Source organism: Crocuta crocuta, unplaced genomic scaffold, assembly GCF_008692635.1.
Source record: "Crocuta crocuta isolate KB4526 unplaced genomic scaffold, BGI_CrCroc_1.0 scaffold545, whole genome shotgun sequence".
Classification (NCBI taxonomy): Eukaryota; Metazoa; Chordata; class Mammalia; order Carnivora; family Hyaenidae; genus Crocuta; species Crocuta crocuta.
The window spans coordinates 2,755,024-2,782,159 of NW_027551563.1; the positions used below are offsets into that span (position 1 = coordinate 2,755,024).

Consider the following 27,136-nt stretch of genomic DNA (forward strand, 5'->3'; position numbering starts at 1 on the left):
CATTGCCTTCCTACTGTCATTGTTGCTGTTACTTTTGTTCTAAAAACTCACTTCCCTTCATCACGTAATTTTGCCCTTTCTGAATTCATTATGTGTCTTGGGATGCTCCCATCTACCACTCTCTTGGTTTGTTATTTTCTACATACCAAATATGTGTGAGGTCTTTGAAAGGTATGCATTAAACAATTACATCTCCTAACTTTTACCACCATTTTGTGGATGGCATTCAAATTTATATCTCTGCTTCCTAAATCTCTTGAAATATAGATTGAAATTATAATAGCCTGCTGGACACATCACATGGATTAGCCATGGATCTAAAACTTAAGAGGTTCAATCAGTAACCTCATTTGTCCTCAACATTTCTACCGCTTGTTTCCATGTCACTTATTTGTGTTAACATTTTCCTCTTTAAATTTTTAAAGTCATCATTGATGTTTTATTTTCCTGTCAACTGTTACTCTTGACACAATTAGAGGACCCCAACTGGTCACCAAACCAGGTAATCCTTCCCTTGCAAGGTTCCAGTATGTAAGAATGTTGGTCATCATCCTTTAGTTAAATGATATTGGGGTTTTTTTTTAGGTTTATTTTTGAGAGAAAGAGAGCACAAGTGAGGGGGGGGGCAGAGAGAAAAAAGAGACAGAGGCTGCAAAGCAGGCTCTGTTTTGAGAGTGAAGAGACTGATGTGGGGCTTGAACTCATAAACTGTGAGATCATATCCTGAGCCAAAGTCAGATGCTTATCTGATTGAGCCACCTAGGTGCCCCTAAATGATACCAGATCTAAACAAGTTTCAAATTTCACTTACCTTGGTCTATTAACTGTGTAATTGCATAAAGTATGAACTTTCTGATAGTTCTTCCGTCTATAAATCCTTATGTAAGGATCTACATCATGATTAGTGGCCAATAACATCACTTCTTTCAAAGTATGTTGGTTATTGGTCACTGTATGTCTTCTTTTCCATTCATGCACAAATTTCACATCGTTGTGTTGACTCCTTCTTTCCCATGATAAACCCACAGGCTATTTTCAGAAAAATGTATAATTGGAAATGGGAATTGGCCAAAAAGATGAAAGCAAAGCAAAGAAATGATAAATTATAATGCTGGAAGGAAAAGTTGAAACAAATGTAAATGAAGTTCTGGGAAAAAAAATCTCTAACTGTGGGGATGTTGCCATCCCCAACATTCAAGAGCTTCTAGATGCATAGCTAGATACTCACTAGTCTACTGAAGGTAGCTTATTGACAGAAATGAGGCAAGTGGTTTTGGGCAAAAGGATAAAGGTGTCCCAGAGGAAGTGATGCTAGCCAAAAAAACCACATTAAAGGAATTTCAGAGATATTTCATGGCACTGAAAGTTCAAAGCATAAAATGTTGGCAGCTGATCTAAACTGATAAAGGAGTACAATCCACCAAGGCAAAGAAATGATATTCTCTCCAAATAGGAAGTTATAGGATAAAAAGGCAAGCACTTTTCAAACTACTCTTGACATGTTTTACACAGAGAAATCGAACACATTCTCTGTCAGTGTTTCAAGTGTTTTAAATTACTGTGTACTAAATAAATATTAGTCTTGCTATTCTTTTTAGTTTTCCTTTCCATTTATCACCTAGAGTAAGAGAGATTTTAGTACTTTGACAAAAATTTTTCAAGGTTGTAGAACAATTATAACTTTCTTCTTGAGCACAAGGTCCTTTTGCATGGTTTCAGCTTGTAGAGTCATCTTTAGGATTCCTTGTTACTGTGCAAAGCAAGGACTGAGTACAAGACTAATTCAGTTCCAAAAGTGGTTGCATGCGTTGCATGCTGTATTTTGGTATTTTTGCTCAGGAACTTCTCTGAGAAGGGCATCAGCAAATGGAAGGAGGGGAGTGTGGCCAAGGGCTTCTAGGGGTTCTCTTGAGAATTACCTATGTTAGTGCTGTAGGCAGCTGCAATTATCAACCACAGCTTCTAGCAGTATCTGGGCATCCTCCTGAGAATCCCTGGCTTTGGTGTTTCAGAGAGCCAAGTTTATTAGTAGTGGCTTTTCTGTAAGTCTTATATTTCTGGAATTTCTGAAAGCTCAAAGTAATCCTCCTTACCTTTGCTTTACCAGCCCTTTCATGTTCTTAAAATAAATCACTTTGTATTTGTAATACCTGTAGTGATGTGTGTTTTCCTGACTTCCCCTGACTGATACAATATTTGGCACCAAAAGAATATCCTAGGCAAAGAGCCACCTAAATATGAATCTTTGTATTGGTTACCTTGCATAGTCAGAAATGAAGGTAATAGTGACTCCATCGTTTGTGAAAAATGAGATGATAGTCCATAAGATACAGTGAAAATCATTATTTAAGTTATCAGTATAAGTTACCTGGAATGTAAAGCCTAACGAAAGCAAATATAGGGAGTCCAAGTGACTCTTGGAAGATATAGATGAGCACAAGGACTATGGAAAAGATGCCTGCTTCTGAGTGCACTAAAATTAAGGAAGAAAATTCTCAGGGTTTTAAATTCTCTGGAAAAAACATGATCAGGAAATTAGCTTGAAATAATCTTTCATCTCTTATGTCTTCAGGATTGTTGAATCCAAATGTCCGACTGAACGATGGAGGCTACGGGTTGCAATGTCACAGTGCAGGTTCGATTTCTGACTTCACTAGTTCTCTTCAGCAAAAAGTAAGACACTGACCTGTGCCTAACTCAGGATGCAACCAGAAAAAAAGGGAACCCATTAGACTATTTAAAACACAGGGAATTAAAAGCAGGGGTTTGGTCATAGTGTCGATGGAAGAGAATTCAAATGCATTTAGGGCGATTGATACATGTTCCTACCTGTTCAGTGGTACTGAAGCTACTCTGGCTTCAGGCTATCCCTGTGTCTTGAGCAGCAATCACACAGCTTTACAAGCCATCTCCCAGGCACCAACATTTCTCCCCTACAGAGTATACTTTCGAACATCCTCCCGAGGCACAGCGCTGTGTGCACATAACATAATGGAGGGATTTGGCTCATGTTCTGTAGACATGTGTCAAGTCCTAACTACAGTGGAATCATAGGCAAAAGGCTCCTTTGAGTCAACATTTTTCAATAAGTAAAAGTAAAAGGGTTGGGGTAAGTTGGTAGATTTCACATTTTGTTAGCCTTGAAATATTCTTTTCCAAAAAGTACTATGTGGAATTACAAACAGGTGAGAGTAGAATTGCTCTGAATGAGAGATCATGGTTTGTATAGACTTAATGTCTCCAAATTCTTTGCCCCAGATGTCTGACCACCTCGTAGTTCTCATGAGAATCCCCCATAACACATTTTGAAAACCATTAGAATAGTAGATTTTAAGGTCCATCCATTCAGCTCTAAATATTATTTTTTCTTACTTTGTCAGTAATCATAATGACTATATCATAAGTAAAAGAGAATCCAATCTTTTCAGCTTAGACACTGAAGGCTATTTATAAACTGGTCCTAATTTATCATTCCACGTTATTCCTTATCTTCTTTTTTCATAGACTCTGAACTAGTAACTCATGTTGAATGAATTAATATGTGTTAAGAAAATGCTCAATGTGATTTCCTTCTTCTAAAATACTAATATGCCTTCTTTCTGTATATCAACAGCCTTATTCACCCACTTGCTTGAATCTTATATATATAAGGCCTACCTCTTGATTTTTTCATCAATAAGATAATTTAGTTTCATTGATAAGTGAATCATTTATGTTTGGATGAGCTGCATGTAACAGAAAGTCTTAAATATATTAGAAAATATATAAGAGCTTATTTTTCTTTACAAAAAATAAATCCAGGGGGTGCCTGGGTGGCTCAGTTGATTAAGCATCCAACTTGATCTCCGCTCAGGTCTTGATCTTAGGGTAATGATTTCAAGCCCTGTGTTTGACTTTGCACTGGGCATGAAGCCTACATAAAAAATACAATAAAATAACATAATTTTTTGTTTATTTGTTTATTTTGAGAGAGACAGAGACAGCATGAGTGGGAAAGAGGCATCTAGAGAGTGAGAGAGAGAATCCCAACAAGGCACAACACAGAGCCTGATGTGGAGCTCAAACCCAGGAAGCCATGAGATCATGACCTGAGCTGAAACCAAGAGTCGGATACTTAATTGACTGAGCCACCCAGGAGCCCCTAATATAACATAAAATAAATCTGGAGTAAAGCTAGTCCATCGTTCTATGATTGGCCTATAATCATCAAGAATCTAGCATCTTCTACCTTTCTCATCTGCCATCTAGCATGTACAGATGTCTCATGAGCTAAGAGGGATGTAGATCTCCAGCCATTTTATCCACATAGCAAGCAGCTGAAGGAGAAGGTAAAGGTTGATTTTAGTAAATGCCCTAATTGTCTATTTTCCATTTTAAGGAGTCTTCCTGGAAGTTCTACCCAACTTCTTTGTTTGGGATTTAGTCACATGGATGGAAATATGATGTCTTTTGGCAACTGAATAATAATTCCATTATTATGGAAGACAGAAGCATGGGCATTGGATAGAAAACTTGTAGTCTCTGCCACAACAACAAATCCATTTGTTCCTTTGAGACTACAGTCAGCATACTAAATTGTGAAATTCTATTACTTATTTATCTTTACATTCCTAGCACCTGGCACACTATCTCAATACACGAATGAATAATAATGAATGAATAACAACCTTATTTTTTTTTTAACTGACATTTGGCTAGCCAGCTGGAATGTCAAGAAGGGGCCCACATAGTACTTGTACTAGAACTATGAACAGTACCAAAAATAACTGGCCAAAGGGGACAAGAATCATTTGTATTTGGGAATGCTTCTTAAAAAGAAAGAAACTAAAGCTGAATATTACTAACCTCATTTTTGTAACTGCCAGTCAATAAATAGATATCATTTTACCCGAGTTTAATTTTTAGTTTTGTCCCATATTAAGTTTATCTTAACTTTTTATATTACCTTCAGATTTCTAATATAATACACTTTAAGGGACATATGTATATATGAATAGAAATTTATAAAGTACACACAAGAATTTTTGTTTTTGTCACAAAAGGAAAATTCATCATTTTTTTCATATATATTTTAATATGTTTCACACATCATAATTAGATTTAATAGCCCACTGCCACAATATTCAGTAGAAACCCTCACGAATCTAGAAAATCCAGGTTTCAGATTAATGAAATAGCAAGGGAAGCCCCTGTACTTCTCATTAGCTCTAAGTGGTTCCTCAGCAACTAGTCACAGAATAAGAAACATATAGCTACAGACTATGCTATCAGAACAAAAACCGTAATTAAAAATTTATTCATCTACCTATCTATCCATCTACCACTTATAGAATCTATGATATATCTACACATCATCTATTTACTGCTTTACTCTAAAAATGATTTTGGTAGCTTACAAATATACACTATAATAAGCGATATAAAATGATATTTAAATGTATAGGTAACAATAATTAGGGTCAAGAAAGATAAGGGTAATAAAAACCCAGATCAATTCAGGAATTGGGTAATTAAATGACACACATGACATGAAATCTTATTCTCTTTCCAGAGAAAGTCAGCCATCAATCTGGTTCTAAGATTTCTCATAACTAGGGAAACTGGTTCCAGAGAACTTAGAGATCAGTACAGGCATACCTCAGAGATATTGTGGGTGCAGTCCTGGACTATTCAATACAGCTAATAGCTCAATAATGTGAGTCAAATGAAGTTTTGGGTTTCCCAGTGAGTAAACATAAATTTATGTTTACGTGATACTGTAATCTATTAAGTGTAGAATACCATTATTCCTAGAAAAAAGTTATATGCCTTAATTTAAAAAAATAAAAAAGTACATACCTTAATTAAAAAAATATTTTATTGTTAAAAAATGCTAACCATCATCTGAGCTTTCAGTGAGTTGCAATCGTTTTACTGATAGAGGGTCTTGCTTTGAAGATGATGGCTGCTGACTGATCAAGGTGGTGGTTGCTGAAAGCTAGGGTGGCTGGGGCAATTTCTTAAAATACGACAATGAAGACTATTGCATCAATTGACTTTACCTTTCACAAAGGATTTCTCTGTAGCATGCAATGCTGTTTGACAGCATTTTATCTACAGAGCTTCTTTCAAAAGTGGAGTCAATTCTCTTACACCCTGCTGCTGCTTTATCGACTAAGTTTATGTAAATTTCTAAATCATTTGCTGTCATTTCAACAATCTTCACACTATCTTTAATGGGAGATTCCATCTGAGAAATCACCTCATTCATCTGTCAGAGGCCACTCCTCATCTGTTCAAGTTTTATCATAGGATTGTAGAAATTCGATCACACATTCAGGCTTCACTTCTAATTCTAGTTCTCTATTTCACCACATCTGCAGCTACTTCCTCCACAGAAGTCTTGAACCCCTGAAGGTCATTCATGAGGGTTGGAATAACTTCTTCCACACTCCTTTCTGTTAATGCTGATATTTTGACCCCTTTATAGGTTTTTAAAAAATGTTCTTAATGACGTCTAAAATGGTGAATCCTTTCCAGAAACGTTTCAATTGACTTTTCCCTGATCTATCAGAAGAATCACTGTCTATAGCACCTATAGTCATACAAATAAGCACTTCTTAAATTGTAAGATTTGAAAGTTGAAATTACTCCTTGATCTATGGGCTGCAGAATGGATGTTGTATTAGCAGCCATGAAAACAACATTAATCTCATACATCTCTAACGGAGCTCTTGGGTGACTGGGTGCATTGTCAATGAGCAGTCGTATTTTGAAAGGTATCATTTTTTCTTAGCAGTTTTCAACAGTAGGCTTAAAATATACAGTAAACCATGTTGTAAAGTGATATGCTGTTATCCAGGCTTTGTGTTCCATTTTATAGAATGGGCAGAGTAGATTTAGCATAAGTCTTAAGGGCTCTCGTATTTGGGGGATGGTAAATGAGTACCGGCTTCAAGTTCAAATCACCAGCTGAATTTAGCCCTATAAGAAGAGAGTCCACCTGTCCTTTGAGGCTTTGAAGCCTGGCATCGACGTTTCTCTAGGTATGCAATTCCTGGATAGCACTTTCTTCCAATGTAAGACTGTTTCATCTACATAGAAAATCTGTTGTTTAGTGTAGCCACCTTTATTCATTATCTTAGCCAGATCTTCTGAATAACTTACTGCATCAGTAGTCACTGCATCACCTTGCACTTTTATGTAATTGAGATGGCTTCTTTCCTTAAATCTCATGAACCTGACTCTGCTAGAGTCGAACTTTTTCTTCTGTAGCTTCCTCATCTCTCTCAGCCTTCATAGAATTGAAGAGGGTTAGGGCTTTGTTCTGGATTAGGCTTCAATTTAAGGGGATGTTGTGACTGATTTGATCTTCTATCCAGACAACGAAGACTCTTCATATCAGCAATATTGGTCTTTCTCTTTCTAATCATTCACGTGTTCCTCAGAGTAGCACTTTTAATTTCCTTCAAGAACTTTTCCCCTGCATCCACAGCTCAGCTAACTTGTGCAAGAGGCTTAGCTGTTAGCCTACCTCAGCTTTCAACATGCCTTTCTACTAAACTTAATAATTTCTAGCTTTTTAAACATGTCTATTTATTTTTGAGAGAGACAGAGAAAGAGGAGAGAAAGAGACATAGAAGCAGGAGCAGAAAGAGGGGGATGGAGTGGGCTGTGCGCTCCACACTGACAGCAGAGATCATGACCCAGGGCTTGAACTCATGAACTGTGAGATCATGACCTGAGCCAAAGTTGGATACTCAACTGACTGAGCCACCCAGGCACCCTTAGTTTCTAGCTTTTCACTTAAAGAGAGAAAGATGTGTGACTCTTCTTTTCACCTGAACACTTAGAGGCCATTGGAAGGTCATAAATTGGCCAGTATTATTGTGTCTCAGGGAATAGGGAGGCCTGAGGACTGGGAGAGAGATGAGGGAATGGCTGGTCAGTGCAGCACTCAGAACACGCACAATATGTATTAAGTTCACCATCTTATTTGGGCATAGTTCACGGCACCCCAAAACAGTTATAATAGTGACATCAAAATTCCCTGATCACAGATCACCATAACAAATATAACGATAATGAAAAGTTTGAAATATTACCAAAATGTACCACAGAGACATGAATTAAGCAAATGTGGCTGGAAAAATTGTAACAACAGGCTTGCTCCACGCAGAGTTGTCACAAACCTTCAATTTGTAAAGAAAGCAATGTGTGTGAAGTGCAATGAAAGGATGCATGGCTGTATTGGAGGATTCCGTTAAAAACCTATTAGGAGAATTCTGAACCTAGGGAAATAAGATTGTCCACTGATGGTTAAATTGTGAGATCAAGAAATGATTTTAATGGAACACTGACTCAAGATAAGCTGACCTTGAACTGACTACACACACACACACACACACACACACACACACACACAAAGATTTTGAAAGAAGAGTTATTGTTCATAGAAGCACAGGAAAAGGAGAGCCATGTGTCTTCAAGTTATTGTCTCCAAAAGGTGTTTATTTAAAATTCTTTTTGTTATATGGAAACCAACTTGACAATAAACTATTAAAAAAATTTTTTTGATGTTTATTTATTTTTGAGAGAGAGAGGGAGAGAGAGAGAGAGACAGACAGACAGACAGACAGAACATCAGTGGGGGAGGGTTACACAGAGAGAGAGACATAGAATCTGAAGCAGGCTCCAGGCTCTGAGCTGTCAGCACAGAGATTCACACAGGGCTTGAAATCACGAGAGAGCCATGGGATCATGACCTGAGCTGAAGTCAGACACTTAACCAACTGAGCCACCCAGGCACCCCCAAAATGGTGTTTAAACAAATATAGTGGCGAGGTTCCTTGAGGATAAGAACTGAGTTAAATGATATTAAATAAATTTGGGAAACACTGAGTTAAGCAACGCTAGATCAGTTTCTTTTTTATAGGAATTCGCAGGGTATTTAATATTTAATTTGCATTATGAATCTAGAAGGGGGATTAGGTGCATAAGATTTTCCAAACTTAGTTGACAATTATGGCAGATGCTATGCTATGTTTTCATTGTTCTGTTTCCATTTCTGGAAAATAGAGAGACCCAGCCTCCTTTGCAGTTAGGGCAGGACAATGTGACTGGATTCTGTCTTACAAGCTGGGATCAAAGGGGTATACACTACTTCCTAGCCTGGACTTATTCTTGCAATTCTTCAGTCTTCTCTTCTTTTCCTATGACTTTGGAGGCCACATACTCCAGATAGCCTACCTTCAAAATGGAGCTTTGCCAGTCCTGCACTGAAGTGTGATGTGAATGGAAAATACACTTTCATTTTGTCTAGACATCAAGATTTTAGGGTTTATGTATAATTTCAGCCTAGATTTGTCTAGCTTGAGGATTGTCACGTCAAGCTCTTAATTTTTGGATAATATTTACAAACATTTTATATCTTAACATGAAATGTTTTTTCTAAGATAAATGGTTGAAAAATATATGCCCAAGTATCTGAATGAATTACTTTACATATAGGCTTGCTAATAAGTTATATGTGGAAGAAGTTTTAGCAAAAATCCTGCCTATTGGTTTCATAATGTTTTTACTTCCTCATTTGGCAGCCATGACCCAAATACTAAGTATAATATTTCAGAGGAAGTAATCCAACACAGACCAACAAAGCAGAAATTTGAGACATTTACTTCCACATAGTCATGATTTTAGACTTTTGCTTTGTCTCTTGGTCAGGGAAGAAGATGGCAAAAAGACAATTGGTCATCACGATTTCTGTCACTTTAGAAAATTGCGGTCAGGCTCTCAGGCTTCTACGCTTGGTCTCTTTTCAGTCTTGGTTTGTCTCCCTGGGAAAACGGATGTGATCCGTGGTGACACTGTCTTTTCTCTGTAAGAGAGAATTGTCTGTGAAGGCATCTGTCTTCTTTTACACATTTTAAAATAAATTATTAAGTAAACTACAGCTTATTTGAATTTCACTAGTTTTTCCCTAATGTTTCTTTTGTTTCAGAATTTTGGATATCACAGTACATTTAGTTGTCATGCTTCTTAAACAACTCTGGGCCACGATAGTTTCTCACACTTGCCTTGTTTGGCATTCCCCTGGCTAGGCAGGTATCTCTAAGATGGTTACTCTTATATATCAACTTGGCTAGATTATAATACCTAGTTGTTTTTGTCAATATAGTTAACATCTGTAAAGAGTTGACTTTATAAGTATGGGGCCCCTGGGAGGCTAGGTTGGTTAAGCATCTGACTCCTCATTTTGTTGTTCATGAGTTCAAGTCCTGCATCAGGATCTGGGCTGACAGTGCAGAGCCTGCTTGGGATTTCGTCTCCCTCTCTCTCTCTCTGTAACTCCTCAGCTTGTTATCTCTCTCTCAAAATAAATAAAAATAAACTACAAAAAAATGGACTTTATAAGTAAAGATTACCCTTAATAATGTGAGTGGGGCCTCATCCAATCATTTGAAGATCTTAAGACACAAACTGAGGTTTTTCAGAGAAGAGGGAATTCTGTCTTAAGATTGCAGTATCAGTTCTTGCTCAAGTTTCAGGTTTGCCAGACTACCCTGCAGATTTCAGACTTGCAGTCCTCATAATTACATGAGCTAATGCCTTAAAATACAACTCTTTATATATGCCTTATGTATTATGCAGATATAGACACAAGTATATGAAATCTTATACATACAAACAAAAAAGCTTGTATGTATAATCTCCTGATATATAATCTATACACACACAATCCTTCAAAAAATTTTATGATTTTTTTTCATGTTAAGACTAGAGATATAGGTTCAGATTATTGTATTTTTGTCATTCTCATCTCTTCATCATATTTCATTAAGAGTCCACGCTATCAACATGACCCTCTGATGGTGCTAACCACAGTTACCTGGTGGAGGTAGTTGTCCAGGTTTTCCACTATAATTTATTTCACCCCTTTCCTTACTCTGCTCTTTAGAAGGTGATCACTAAGTGCAGTCCACACATGCGGGAGAGAGTTGGGGTGGGGAGAGTCAAGGTCTACCATTTTGATGGGTAAAAATTATGTAGCATTCTCCTGTGCAAAAGATTTGTCTCTTCTCCCCCATTTATTTTACTTATTCAATCATTTATATCAGTATGAACTCATGGATATTTTTATACTTTATGCAGTAATACATTATTTATTTTGTTGCTCGAACTGTTTCAGGTGTAGCCCTTGGGTACCTTTTAGTTGGCTCCTGTGTCCCTTTGACATGCTCCCATTCTTTTGATTTGGACGCACTTCCTTACTGGCTGGCACTACAAGGAGCTCCAGGCTCATCTCGTCTATTCCCTGCTCCAGCTCTAGAATCAGTCATTTCTCCAAGGAGTCCTAGTTCCTTTTATTGAAGAATAACATTAGAAAGAAGGAATTGGGGGCTGAGTTCATGATCTTTTAACTTTTTATTTTGATGAAATTTATGACAAAATAAGTCTTGGAACTTGAATACCATCAGACAACAGAGGGTGGAGCATTACGCAGTCTGGTGCAGTTTCAAATGTCACCTCCTTCCCTCACCAAAGACATTCAAATCAAATGAAATTCAAATCCAAAGACAAAGCAATAATACAAATGAGAGAGTCAGGTTTTGACCCCTGATCTAGAGAGCGCCAAGGATCTCCTGCAGAAGATGGCAGAGTGCGATAGGATGGCCAGCAACAGTGACTTCGAGCAAGGGTGATAATAATCATTTTGCAGCTTAAGAAACTCAGAGATACTATGTAGAAAGTGCCAGCACAGGGCACAGGGTAAAAAAGAAAGCACTCAGTACCTGGCAGCAAATACAGTATATTTTATTAAAAAAAAAAATGCATCTGTTTGGTAAAGAATTAGGCATTCTACTGCAGTGATAATATAACAGTGATAGAGGCAATAGAGAGTGACTGTGTATGTTGGGACTTTTGTATCACATGACTGGTTTTAATCAATAGTTGACAACAAGGGTAGAGGAATTCATGAAATGCAATTACGTGTGGTGTTTTTCATTGTTTATTATTACTGTTGTGAATGGAAAGCGACACCACAAACACAGTTAAAAAAGAATCCCTAGTGGATACACAGAAAGAAGTGATAAAGGTATTTCATTTCCTTCGTCTTCTTTTCCTAGAAGAAAAATAAGACTCCTAGCCAAGTAGTTTGAGGTGAGAAATTCTCAAGGGGGTTTGAAACATATACTGCATTTCATTCCAAGATTTTAAAGCTTCTTTAGATCCAAAGAAAATCACATATTTAGATTTGATGCTCATAATACACCCAGAAGAGTGTCTAAAACTGAGTAGTCTCACACGTAGTGATCATTAGTTCAAGATAAATATTGGAATCAGTCGACTTTGTGGGTGTTCAGTTTACTTAAACTATATATGTATGCCTGCATGTATTCATATAACCCTACATATGTTATAAATACATATATGCTGGATGGATTTATTCATGCATTTACAATTTTCTATTTCCTGTATTACTGGAGACAAGCATGTACAAACAATTTGAACACATCTCAGTTTATGTCCTCATGTGGTGAAGTAATTTAGGGTGATAGCTTTTTTGCTAGTTTTCTGCTATACACTGTCTTATTGTAAATACCAAACGACTGTGGAAGTTGCAGCTCAATGGGTGATATCACTCTTCTTTGAAAAAAAAATTACCATTTAGTTGTGCAAACCTTTATTTAATGGATATGTGTATTTCTGATGAGAGTACAGACTTTCAATTGGAAAAATGATGGACTAAACTCTTTCTAACCTATGAGCTCTCCTTTGCAATTCTTAAGTTTCCTCTGGAATTTATTCCTTCTGTTAGTGGTGTGCACAGCAGGGGAAGAGGGAGAGAAACACAGACCTGGGCACCTGTGGCTATTTCACTGCATATACAGTTTACCTCGTTTACCTTGCCCCGCTGCTTCCCATAAAAGGGTTGTTAACTGTCATTCACAAGGCTGAGTTATAAAAGTGCAAAGTCTGAGAGTAATTGACACACGAAAGGGACAGAACACTGACTGCCTGGGAATGGAATTCACTGAAATGTCCTCATAACACTCAGAGAAAAAGCTAAAATAAGCAAATGAAAGCAGCGGTGGAGGAGGATTGACATTTTGGTCACCTGCATTGGTGGAGGGAATGCAAAATCCCCTTCTCCGTAAAGCAGCCCACACACCCCAGCCTGGGATAACTTAGTGCAGAAGCTTTGAAGGATAGAGAGGTGATGGCGACAGCATGTCCCTGACAATGAACTCAGAAGATGTCTCCACTGACTCACCATCCGTTCTGCTATTGACCAAACAGCAGCATTTATAAAACCGATGCTGTTTTTCTCCCCTTGTCTTATTGCTCTAAGTAAGAACTAACAGTCAGTGAGTGCTTTCTAAAATGAGGCACTGAAGGTAAGAGCTATAACCTGAACTCAGATCTTGTGACCATTATAACACACTGTTCTTTTAAAACACAGAGCAGCCTTCTAGGCGAAACAGTCTACACAGAGTATGTGAGGGCCAAATACCTCTCTCTGGCTCAGCACAAATCATAAGAGAAACTGGAAGTCTAAGTAAACTTCTGAATGACATGCCCTATAGCATAAGTATATCTATCACAAAATACATTTTTTGTGTAAATAAACATTACATTCTCTGCACAGTTCTTGCCAAGAGTTAAAATCCAGATGTAATGTTTTAAATTACAGAGAGACAAAAAACACAGCTACTGTATCTTAATTTCTCATACTACCAATTAAGAAATTCTGCCCTAAAGAATGAATGTTTCTCTGCAATTCTCTACAAATCACCATTAATAAGATAATAGAACAGAAAAATTAGTAGGGAGTTCATTTGATTCTTTTCCCCCTGAAGGCTGGCTTTAGTGGGAAAATTTATCTACATTTTAATTCTAACGCATCGTGAATGATAAATGAACTCTGCTGCATAAAGGACATGACATTGCTATGCTTAGATTTCTATTTTCTTTCATCAAAATATTCTACCTAGCAAAGTTCATAGCTCAGTGCTTGTCTCCCAAAAAGGAATATATAGATGAATGAAACCCACAACTCTAAAGGACCCCCGTTCAGGACATGACTCAAAACAGGCCAAAAGAAATCATCTCAGAGGTGTGAGGCCAGGCAGAAAGCTGTTTTACCGTTTTGGTTTCTATAGGTATGTCTGCAATGGCTTGTTCTAAACAGGAAGAGCAACAGGAAACCTATTTTATGTTGCTTTCATCACCAGATCCAATGGCTGCAGAACCAGAGACAGTGAAAAGGTATTTGCCCTGAAGCTGCAGCCGAACACGAGAGGAAAACATATTACCCTTCATCGCTTCCCCAGATCTGTCCGCACTCTCTCCTGTATTATTTGAAGAATGGCTCCTTATTCAGACACCCTCCTGTATGATCCTGCATAGCAATGGCTATAACCCTGATGGTTGACAAATGTTGAATTGATATTGCTAAGGGGAGTGCTCGAGTCAGAGAAAAAATTCATGCCTTCTTTCACTGATGCCACAAAAAAAGTCAATTTATTGTCACTGGTTATTTTTTGAACTTGAGGAACATGGTGGCTAAATCCCTCATTTTATGTTGGAGATGAATACATCAGCTAAGAACAAGGCAAAATGAGAAACATCAAATGAACAGGCAAAAAAAAAAAAAATATATATATATATGAAAGGAGCTGATCGTCAAGTGTTATAAAGCGGGAAACATTCCAGTACAGTGCGAGTTTTGGTCATTAAAGACAGGTATTTTCTGAGTAAGCAAGCTAATAGCAAAATAAAACATTAAGCATCATTAGCATTAGGGGTAAATTCTTTTTTGGATAATAGAGGAATTACTAACACTCACTAATATTAAAAAATGATGGAAAGAAATCCTTAATCTGTTTTCTAGAATATAAAAGATTAGAACTGGTAAAGATACTTATTCTAAAACAGGCAACAAAGATGAGGGCTCTTGGGGCACTTTGGTGGCTCAGTCAGTTAAGTGTGTGATGCTTGATTTCAGCTCAGGTCAAGATCTCAGAGTCTGTGGGTTCAAGCTCCATGTTAGGCTCTGTGCTGATAGTGTGAGCCTGCTTGGGATTTTCTCTTTCCTTCTCTCTCTGCCTCTCTTCCCACGTCTCTATCACAATAAATAATAAACTTTAAAAAAAAGGTAGAGGACTCTCCCTTTTTTAAATGCTTATTTATTTAGTGTGTGTGTGTGTGTGTGTGTGTGTGTGAGAGAGAGAGAGAGAGAGAGAGAGAGAGAGAGAGAGAGCGTGCATGGGAGGGGCACAGAGAGCTGAGTTATTACCTGAGCTGAAATCAAGAGTCGCTCCACAGACTGAGCAACCCAGGCACCCAAAGGACTCTAATTTTGTATGAGTGATAACCACATTAGAGAAGTAGACATTATCATAAGGCACACAGTAAAATTCTGCATCTCTCTGTTGTGGTTGTTGAAAATGTTTAACCAATAAAAAGAAAGAACTTCTCACCTGATTATATGATAATGAGAATATTACTGATACAAAAATGGAGACTTATAGTGAAATACAGTACATTAGAATGCTCTAGAAAGACTGTCTATTCTGATAGGAAAAACAACAACAGCAAAAAGCAACAACAACAAAAATCCCCTACATTCTATGCTGGACTCTTAATATTTTGCTTGTGTATATTTTTTACAATTTCTACAATATCCATTTATTGTTCTCTTCTAAGGGGGAAACACTTGACAAAGGCAACTTATATTACACTGTTAAATTCAAACTTTACACTGTAGAATCTAAAAATCATATTACTAAGGTCAATCACTACAATAAAAATATAGCATTATTATTATTCTGGTCCTTTGGACTTTGCCACAGAGGTCACAAGGGAAAGAAAATGGGTTCTAGATGTGAAGTAATTTCTGGCTATTTTTAAAGAAGTATGATAGAAAATTCCCATACCCTTCATACATAAGAAATGAAAACGTAAGACATTATAAAAAAGAACACAAAGCATCATGGTTGTATGTCATGTTGTCAATAACAGGTACAGTACACAGCTCATGAAACCACAGCTACGACATCAACAACATTCCTGTACCAGAAAGAGAATCACAGAAGGCTTTCAGTAATGCTTCCTGGTATGTATCACCATCCGCTCATATCACAGATTCTTTCAGGAAATCAAACTATTAATCTACTTTGAAGTTAAAGCAAGCAACATGTTTCAGACTCAGATTCAAGGCTTTACTCAAAAAAGCTGGAAGAAAGATGGTTAATATATAATAGGATTAGCTATAAAAGTCTCCTTTGCTAACCTTTTCCAGTGCTGAATAAGTTTTTAATAGAAAGACTTCCAAGTACTGCTCATTAGTAATGAATAATCAAGCTACAAACAACAAAAAAAGAAGCCATCACTATTAATGTATTAATGTAAAGAGGAAAAATAAGACCTTTAAAAAACGTGAGATACTTTGTATTATAAATGCATCATAATTTCTCAGTTAAGAATGAATTATGTATCAATGATTTTAGACTTGTGTCCTACCATTTAATGAATTGAGTGGCAATTTCATGATTGAGTATTCCACTGAGTTGAGACAGTTAATTCAGTTTCTGAAAGTGCTCAGGTTTACAGCTGGAGAGTAGCTTGGATATCTGAATTAGTCAGTATAATTTCACATTACAAAATAGTACCTAAAGAAAAAATATTATTACCTCGCATATCTGGACCCTTGGGCACATGTGCATATATGTGGGGAAGGTATCAGAGTTAAGATAGGCATTTTAACCTTCATTCTAAATCAAGCCTCACAACAGTAGAGCAGAATAAACATTAGCAAAGGCAATTTTGCAATTTTTTTTTATTGATCCAAAGTAAAAGACATTTTCTGAATTGTTACAATTCCTGTTTCAGGCTTTCAGAAAGACTGAGATATCAGCATCCACCAAGACAGTAAGTGAAGCAGAGATCATGAGATAAAAACGTATGCAAAATGAACCACGGATGAGTTTACAGATAATGAATTTTATATTATCTTTGATCCAATTCTTAATGTTATATTATTACTACATATTTATTACAGTATTTCTAAACATAATTTGAAAAAAAAACATAGTAATGATCTTGGCACTTTGTAACTTAAACCAAGAGATCTTTAGAACAAATAAAGTCACCAAATATTCATCTTAAAAAAATACTGTATACATTCAACAGAAATAATCATATGTGACACATGATTCAAATTTGAACTTTAAGTATCAAACATTGGCCTGGAAAGTAAAGCTGTTTGAAGACATTACATATAATACTTCATTTGAGAATCCTAGCTACTCAGATGCCTGGAAAATATAGTCTAGAATCCTTGAAGTTTCAAAAATATTCCCCCTCTTCTTCAATAAAAGTCTGACATTCATTTACATAAACCAATATTAAATTTCAGACACCTGATGTTTCGTCTAGACAACGGTATTTTGAAAGGCTTACACATTACAAGCTCTGTGACAGTGAGAACAGGAAAACACAGCACACATCATCTGGTGAAGCTGAAACCACGTCTCTTCAGTTGGGTATATCCACATTCTGGAGGATGAGGCCCACTCGGTTCGGAATGTACACCTAAGCCAACACAATCGTGTCAGTGCAGTTGAAAGAAATACGGAGCAGGACGCCATTACCTTAAAGGGACGGGATGCAGCCTGACATTTGCTTCAAGTTACCGTTATCTTTAAGGAGAGACGGTGCTCCAGTTCCGTAGGCCTGGCGGCAACGGCGAGGCGCCTTTGAAGCAATCACCACTAGAGGGCCCCACACACTTTACAAAACCCAGTGCTCCTCGGACCTACGCGTAGGAAGCACACCCACGGAGGTTGAGGCACAATCTGGTGGTACGGAGAGGCTGCCCTAAGGTCACGATGTTATTCCATTCAGGTGAATAAAAGTAATATACGAAACGCTGCTCTACACCAAGACACATATCTGTCATCCTGTTTTGCCTTCTGTCATTTTAAGAACTAATCAAATGCAATATAAGGGATCCTAAAGGTTTTTCGTTTCCTCCCCAATTTAAACCAATCAAAATGCTTGTCACTGCATTTAAAATACAACACGCATCCTCCCCCTGCCCGGCAGGGTCCTGACTCCGCTTCTGGCACAAGTACATCTTCCATCTCAGCTCAGTGTGGCACCTGTCTCTTCCCCCCTCACACCAGGCTCCAGTCGCAGGGGCCTTTTGGATCCTTAAATAGGTCACATCTTCCCTCCTTTGGGTCTCTCAGAATACTCTTTACCTCACTAGTTCTCTATCTCTTGCATCTTAAAAAGTCCCAGCTCCACAGAGAGGTGTCCCTCGACAACAGAAGGTATGATGGTTTCTCAACTTCATTATCTCTTACAGCTCCATTTATTTTGTTTGTTTGTTTGTTTAAATCTGTGCCACCTTGGATGCATGGTTTGTCCTCTCTGGGTCCCTGACTTCCCTTCTGTAGGTGAGGATGCAAACCAATAATGCTAGAAGCTGTTACTAGATGCTAAGTAGGTGCCATCCATTATTCTCTAGGTCATTTAAGTACTTGTTCATTCACCCTTCACAACAGCCTAGGATGTAGTACTGTTATTACCTCCTTTTTTCAGATGAGGAAATGGGAGACGCAGGTCAGTTAAATAATTTTCCCAACCTCACACACTTAGTAAGTGGCAGAGATAAGAGCTGAATCCAGGTTCTCTGGTTCAAGGGCATTTTTATTTCTTGCTGAACACTTAACACAATTTGTGATTTTGTTTTTCAAGTTTATGATCTGAACTCCCTACCAGACCAAGAGTTTTACGACGGCAGAGCCCTATGTCTTCATATTTCTGATGCTTAGTAGGCACCAGTATACAAAGTAGATGCCAAATGATGACTAAATAAAATAATGAATAAAAGAATAAAAGTGGGACCAATATGTGCATATATCATAAGATGTTTTTTCATATATTTATATCTGAAATACTTTTAATACAATTGAGAAGTGATCTGAACTGCCTGATGTGTATCTATGTGGTATTTTACATATAGCATACCTACTGTTAACCAACAGTAAAAATAATATTAGACTGCTGTTGTCATTGTGACAGTATCTTTCCATTTCTGACATTGCGAGTATTTTATTATTTCAGTCATTTTATCTTTAGGTGAAATTTTGACTGATGGTTAAAAGAAAAAAAGCTTTTATAGTTTAGAACCAGAATGAAAGATGCAAAGCAGAAACGGCTTAAGGAAAAAAAAAATAAAAGAACAGAATAGCTGATTTTCACTGAATGAGACTATTGTATATCCAATATATCTCAACTCTGCAAATGAACACAATGTTTTCCCTTACAGTTTTTGTGATAAAGAACCCTCACAACTCTTTAAAAAAATCAGATACATCAATATAGTTGGTTAGTTTTGAACAATAAAGATTAAAGCAATTGTAAAATGATAGCATTTTAAGAAATTTATATTTAGCAGGTGATAACCAGAGAAGTTTTTCTTTCTTTTTTTTTTTAAATTTTTAATGTTTTTAATTTATTTTTGAGAGCAACAGAGGCAGAGTACGAGCAGGGAGGGCAGAGAGAGAGGGAGACACAGAATCTGAAGCAGCTCCAGGCTCCAAGCTGTCAGCACAGAGCCTGATGAGGGGCTTGAACCACCAACCGTGAGATCACGACCTGAGCTGAAGTTGGATGCTTAACCGACTGAGCTACCCAGGCACCCCGAGAACAGTTTTTCTAATCTTCAATTAATAGTGATTTTAAAAATGATCACCATTGTCTGAGAAAAATTTCACAAATGCTAACAGTCAGTCACTGACTGGCTCAATTTCTCACAGTTTGATTTGCTTCCAATACTTCCAAAAGATAAATATTATATCCTTGCTGTCATTAAGTGTAGGGAAATCCTATATGTCAATGCCATAATCTGCTTCCCTATAATTTTCCGGTAATTTACAAGTTCAACCAATTCTCTCTCCAACTTTTATCAAAATAGGCATGAGTCAAGAGATAGTTCTGCCCTTTCAGAGTTTGCCATATGTTTAGTCTATTGTTCTGTGTGTGTAGTTTGGGGGAATCATAGAAACTAGGCATATATAATATGCCTATAATAATCAGTGGGACAGCAGGTTAGAACAAAATGATTCTGAATTGTTCTAAGCATTTTAAAACCGAAGACCAATATACATTTTTCAGGAGCAACAAAATGAAAACTGAAAGGATTTTAGATCCCTTTACATGAAAACCATTCCTCTGATTTTAGATATGGTCTTACATGCATATAAAAGGATTCTGATAAGTCCAAGTCTCTTGGGAAAGATGCAATGAAACAAGTGAGGCCTAAACATGTCAGTGTGGCATAGGACAGGTCACATCAATCTCCTACTTAAATCCTACACAGTTTTGGTACCTACTCTGTTTGCTGTATAACCTCATAAGTAATTTCATTAATAAAATACAGTGATAACTATAAACCCATGGTTTAGAAACAATCTTACTTTCTGTGATCTTTTGGTATTTTAGCCACCTCCAATTTAAAAGTAACACAAAGGGGGTGATATAAGAAGGTCAAGGTTTGCAATCTGTGCATTGAGTTTCCTATTTTGGCATTTAAGGGTTAGAAAATGCTCCAAGAATGCTTAGTAACCGATGCTGGTCATTTTATGGAATGAGCTTTGTGATGTCAATTCCAGTCACACTTAGAGACCTCTTAACACTATCTGCTCAAAAACCTTCAGCTGATAATTGTATAGTATCATTAACGGGAATATTGTGTAATTATATTTTCCACTGCAGTGTTAATTACGAGAATGTGTTTATGTTGCTCTAGAGTCCTTGCAGTACAGGCAACAGGAAAGAATTTCCCCAAGCAAGTGATTTTTCTTAACTATGGCTATTTATGGAATTTTGAGTTTTCTTCTTTATTAGGGTTCTGAGTATGTAAATCAATTTTCTTAGTGGTTAGGAAATGACTACCAATTATACTAAAGGATTTAAGATAATCAGAAGTAATCCTTATGATGAGACAATTACAGACATGAACAGTTTAGGGGCTCTATAATTTAGTGCTAAGTATTGGCTCTGTAACTCTCATTTCAAAATTTTAATTCTAAAAATAGTGTTGATTCATATAGCAAGCGAAAAGAAATATGAACATAATTTAAATAGGTTTATACATAAATGTTTAAGTATATTTAAATATAAACAATTGATATTTAAGTACATGTATATAAAAACTGTTTAGTATGCATACCACAGATATGCTGATCAACATATTATGCCCATGATTTAGCCAATAAGCCCTAAAGATTTTGTAGTTAGGATCATATTAAGAACATGAGACAATGTAATATATGGCCATTAATTTCATTTTTTTTCTAGCTATGTTTATAGTCAACACCTCAGAAGAAATCTGAATACCACAGTATAATCCAATTCATTTATTAAGAGAGGCAAAATGCATGCTAATCTACCCACTTTGCATACCTTAATGTCTTTATCACTATGCCAACCACTAACGTGGCTAAAAAAAAGAAAGAAAAGACCCCCAAACCCCAAAATAATCTACTATGTTAGGTCATCCAGGCAAAGTATTATGCTCTTTTAGGATCAAAACTGAGTTGCAAAAAGTAATTACAGAAGTTTTTAAAACAGGATGTCAAAAATTTGAAACAGAAAATCTCAAAATAATTTTAAATAAAAAACCTTAGAGATTAATTTTTAAATTTTCTTAGAAATTGTCAAATTTAGCAATAGCATATAAACGAAGGGTGAGAACATCGTTTGATGAAAAGGGCATTAGATCCTTAAGAGTCTATATACACACATTTGTCATAAAAAATGACAGAAATTATTTTGAAAAATAAGTGTGACATATAAAATAATTTTAGTTTTCACATACATGCTTCAGTTCATAAAATATATTTTGTAAGAAATTTTGTAAGAAAAAAGAAATATTATTCTAATTCATTATTTTGTATTAGATAAAAAGTGATGCTAATAAATATTTCTATAGGAATATATACTATCTTATTTAGAAACATTAAAAAAGAATAAGCTTTAAGAATCAAGTTTGACTTCTTTTTTTCTGAAAACCTTAACACATTCATGATTTTGGATAGAGCAAAAGACATTTGCAATCACTAAATTGTATTTTCAATACTTACAACTGAGGAACGATAAAAAGATACATCTATACCAAATTCCCTATTTTAACCAAAAGTCTACTTTTGAACTTCTGAATTTAGAATAAGAATAAACAGGCTACTTCTTAACGATAAGGAGCCTAACTGGCAAAGTAATAAATGCTAAAACTCTGGCCTTCCTCATGTTTCACCCTTGAGACTACTTGAGTTACTGTAAAGGAAACTAATTCACTTTCAATTCAATAATCTGTTCTTCCATTTGTACCATGGAATTTGAATTTCTGAACCAGAAAAGAGAAAGGGAGCCTTCCTGCTTCCAGTGCATTGGCTGACATAAAAGTAACATGTAAACGAATGGAAGTTCCTATTATCAGAAACCAAAATACGGATAAATGATCATGCTAACAAGGAGTTTCCAGGGGGAACCTGAGTGGTTTAGTCAGTTAAGTGTCTGACTTCGGCTCAGGTCATGATCTCATGGTTCGTGAGTTTGAGCCCCGCATTGGGGTTCATATTGATAATGTGGAGCCTGCTTGGGATTCTCTCTCCCCTCTCTATCTGCTCGTCCCCCACTCATGCTTACTCTCTCTCTCTCAAAATAAATAAGCCATAAAAAATATTTAAAATGAGTTTCCAATAATTGCCAGTGAAGCAGAATGGAGAAGTTCTGCCCTATCACTTCTTGGCATTTGTGGGATGCTCTGATCTTAGCAAATATGTACACACATGATTCTCCTCCGGCTTCACAGTTTCAACTGGTGGAGTGCATGCAGAAGATGCTGGACTGGTACCTGCTGATGCTGCAGCAGCACGTATGGCTATTTTAAGATTCCTTCATATTTTAAGATTCTGTCAAGCTCTACTTATTACTATCTTTGAAAACAGATTTAATGCTTATTCAGCAGATCCTTTGGATTACTGAGCTTGCAAATTAAGCTTTAGTAAATAAATGCTGTGTACTTGTTGTGATGGACGGAAGCTTCACGGAGAAGGAAAGAAGCCTTCTCTTCTGCCCTTTATTCCAGGCATGTGGGAGGCAAAAGTGATCTCTCACCGGTGGTGGAATGAGACCCATAGTGCCTATAGTCATGTTCAACAAACCTGATTGTATCCCAGTACATATGAACCAGTTTAATAACAAATTCCATTATAATGAGGCATTCTTAGAATAGGTTTGTTTTTTAATGTATTCCCTTCCCCCCTCCTCCCTGACTGGCTCCTCTAAAGAGAACTCTGGCAAGAAGGAATATGTTTTACTGGATTTTCTAGTCAATTTGGGCTGCCCTTATTCTTATACTAAAAGCAATGCTGAATTCATCTGGACCCTAAAGACATTTAAATGAATGTTTCCTGAAGCACAGGTAGTCACTGAAAACAAGATATTGCTGCTGCAGAGATAGAGCTAATCCTTACTTTTTTCACCGAGTTGGATGAGAATTCTAATACAGGTAGTGGTTAAGCTGTGTTCTCATGTGCTTATGTGGGGCGTACGTGATACTTTCCACCCCACCTGCTAATTTAGAACTGCACATTTCTTATTTGCAAGATAAATTCAATTAGTACTTGCAAAGTAATTTCCTGACTTTTGCTGCCACTGGTTGGTTGGCTTGTTTTAATAATGACTGGATACTTTTGCTCTTACAAAATTGAAAGGATGGCAAGATGTCTGCCCATCCTCCAAGATTAGGAGTCCTTGTCTAAGATTATAATTTCCTCCAAATTGGGAGAAGGTCTTCTTAACTGTGTGTCCTCAAAGCATCTAGTATCTTGATGTGCTTAAAATACATCCAAAGACAACTGAAGAGCCCTGACAATAATTACCTAAAAATACACATGCAATACCATTTTGGAATTTCTAAAAAGCTTGGCCACATTAATGAGTTTATGCCTAAGAATCTCTTGCTGTAGAGAGGATACTATTACTAACCTTCATTACACAGATGAAGGAAAGTGCCGCACTGAGAAGGCTAAGTTACTCAAGGTCTCATAGCTACGGAATGGAGGACAGGGGGCTTGGTCCCCAGTTTTCTGCTGTAACATTCTTCCATTTTTTTCAGTGTATTACCAGGGCTCTCTCCTTAATAGAACCCTCACTGGATACATTTGGGCAACCAATTGGATATATTTTGAATCACTGGATTCAAAATTTAAGAATGTGTGCTATGTACAAGGTTTGCCTGAACCTTTCAAAATCCTTTCAATCTGGTTAGGTTGGTTCAGGTTCAGCTTTATTTAGCCAGTTGCTGCTTCTCCATGATTCCTCTTTCCAAGCTGAATGATCTTTTATTCCCTCAGGGGCCTTTAACTCTTTTGGTTATTACAGAACTTCAAGATAATTTTAAAAATTCATTTCAGAACCTATTTTTTAAATCAATCTTTACATGGCAAAGCTGAATATTCTGACAAACTACAATTATCCTTTGTGAAAAGAATCTGATAGGATCATCAAGCCCTCCCTCTTAAAAATGCATACGTATCTATATCTGTATTTACAGCTATATAAGTATCACCATGATCATTGTTAGTGTAATACTCAAGTCTCCTGTGGCCACTGAACTTTCCTCAGAGCCAATAATCCACAACTCAATCTTGCTCATCTCTGCTCTGTTCATTTATTTTATGCCCCTGTTTTTGACAAGGCAGTTCGGCATATAATATGTTGAGTTACAAAGCGACATACTTGCACAGCCTTAAGAGGTGGGAATATAGTAGAAAAATGAAGGAATTAGGGGTCCCCTATGCATTCTCCTTTTTGACTTATGCCTAAATTTTTGAAAAACAAGAGAATTTACAGCTATGATTACAATGTCTATACTTTTGTTAGATATATCCTGGCTTCATAAAAGTGAAACAAATCTTAATCTAAGACCTCTCACGGTGAAAAGATTGCAGATTTGAGCCAGGGAGATAGAAGAAGAGGAAAAGGACAGAAGGGTGAGAGAAAGCAAGAATCAGTTAGAGCTAGTAAGAGCACAGGAGGGAGAAAAGAGGGAGGTATATGACTGGTCAGGAAAAGAAAAAAAAAAAAAACATAATGTAGATGCATGGACTTGAGCTTACTATCTGGAAACAAAGTAGACAAAGAAATCCTTCTCCAAATCTGGAGAGTTTCTAAATTCTACATTTTTTAAAGAATTTAAACCCAGCAGTTTAAAGCAATATTCTTTCATGTGTTAACACCACAAAGTAAAAATTAGTTACATAATTTAATGTTTTCCTCAGTAATATGAAGAAATAAGAACATTTTATAATTAGAATGAATTCAGTCTTTAATTGACTACAGAAAAGAAAAAAGATATATTTTCATTGACCCTTTTAAGGTGTTTTAAAATAAACTTTATTAGTCAATAATGTAGAAATCTGCTTGTTATAAAATTTTATACAGAAAGCAAGAACAGAGAGAAGTAAATTGTTGCATAAAAATAGAAAAAAAGGCCTTCCCCTTATTTTTTGAGTAAAAATTTTAATCCTATTAATAATCAAACTTGCCTGATTGTCCACCAAATACCCCTTACTATTACTTTCCAAACTGAATTCAGCCCAGCACCACACACACTGCCTCTGAATATTTCAGCTCACTTCTCTATCATCCGTCCCTGTTTATTTGTTTGCTTGTTTTTTCTTTTTTTCTCTTTGGGCATATCAAAGACATGCTGTTTCTTTGGACAAAAACATCACTTCAGTATATGTGCTGCTGAAGTGAGCACAAAAACATCACTTTGAAAATAAAGGGTTGGGGCGCTTGGGTGGCTTACTGAGTTAAGCTTCGGACTTGGGTTCAGGTCATGATTTCATGAATGGCCCGTGGGTTTGAGCCCCTCCTTGGGCTCTGGGATGACAGCTGGGAGCCTGGAACCTGCTTTATATTCCGTGTCTCCCTCTCTCTCTGCTCCTCCCCCGTTCTCTCTCTCTCTCAAAAATAAACATTAAAAAAATTTTAAAAAAACATAAGGGATAAAACTAAAACACAATGGAAAAGATCTTAAAAAGCTTACTTACCAAAAGAGAACAGGGACGTTCATTATGTTTAAAAGGTTGAGAGAAAAACTCGGTATTGTGGTCCAATCTCTGGTGTCCTCCATACTCTGCTGCGTCTGTATCTAGCACAATTTTGAATGTAAAGCTTTTAAGGAATCACAATGGTTCAGGAGTTAAATGAGACGTTATGAAACATGTTCTGAGATGGCAATTTAAAAGTAAGTATTCTGAACACTGTTAAATCATGGTTTGTGTTATGCGATCCTTGTTATGCTATCACAGCTTATTACACGATCATCCAGCCTGGGACTGACTGTATCTATTAACAGAGAATCTACTTTTCTCTTAATGTGACCTATTCTATTCATGAGGAATTCACCTCTTTAGTAAATGGAGATTTTTGACTCCTTGGGACTTTTCAATCCAGAAAAGTGATAGAGAATAGATTCAAATGCAGTAACCTTTCAAATATTTAATAATAGCCATGCTATCTCCATGTGTCCTCTACATCTATTACTAAATATGTACTGAGTACAATCCCAGAACCTTTAATAATTTCACATTTGATTTGTTTCTTTATTCCTTCCCCATCTCTGAATTCATTCCAGTTCTAGATCCTGGTTATCGAAGTGAGGAACACAGAAGCCAACCAAGTGTTCACATGTGTCTGAAGGTGCACAATTAAGCAAGTCTCCTCCTGTGAACACACAAGATCATGTAAACATGCTCCCTGTGAATGATACAGGTACACTGATGTTGCAATCGTGTATGCTGCTCCAATTTAACATCTGATTTTTCATGCTGTTATTAGGTATGTTTCACTACTGTATTTACAAAAGAATAAAAGCTATGGCTATCATGTTCAAATTTATGATCAAATTTATTATGTCCAAATTTTCATTAAAAAGTGTCACATTAGGAGTGCCTCAGTAACTCAATCAGTTGAGTGTCTGACTTTGGCTCAGGTCATGATCTCACTGCTTGTGACTCTGAGCCTCACATAGGGCTCTGTGCTGTCAGACAAAGCCCACTTCAGATCC

The 27,136-nt window shown here is 36.7% G+C and overlaps 1 protein-coding gene across 1 annotated transcript in view; it reads right to left on the reverse strand.

The window, feature by feature from the left end:
- Window positions 1–16,805: 16,805 nt before the first annotated feature.
- GBE1 (1,4-alpha-glucan branching enzyme 1) overlaps window positions 16,806–27,136 on the reverse strand; it is a 269,814-nt gene continuing 259,483 nt past the window's right edge. The window contains exons 15-16 of the mRNA XM_077750044.1: window positions 26,118–26,233; window positions 16,806–17,577 (exon numbers count right to left, since the gene is read on the reverse strand). Coding sequence (XP_077606170.1) covers window positions 17,521–17,577; window positions 26,118–26,233 — 173 coding nt within the window. The 3' untranslated portion in view covers window positions 16,806–17,520. The remainder of the gene's footprint in view (window positions 17,578–26,117; window positions 26,234–27,136) is intronic.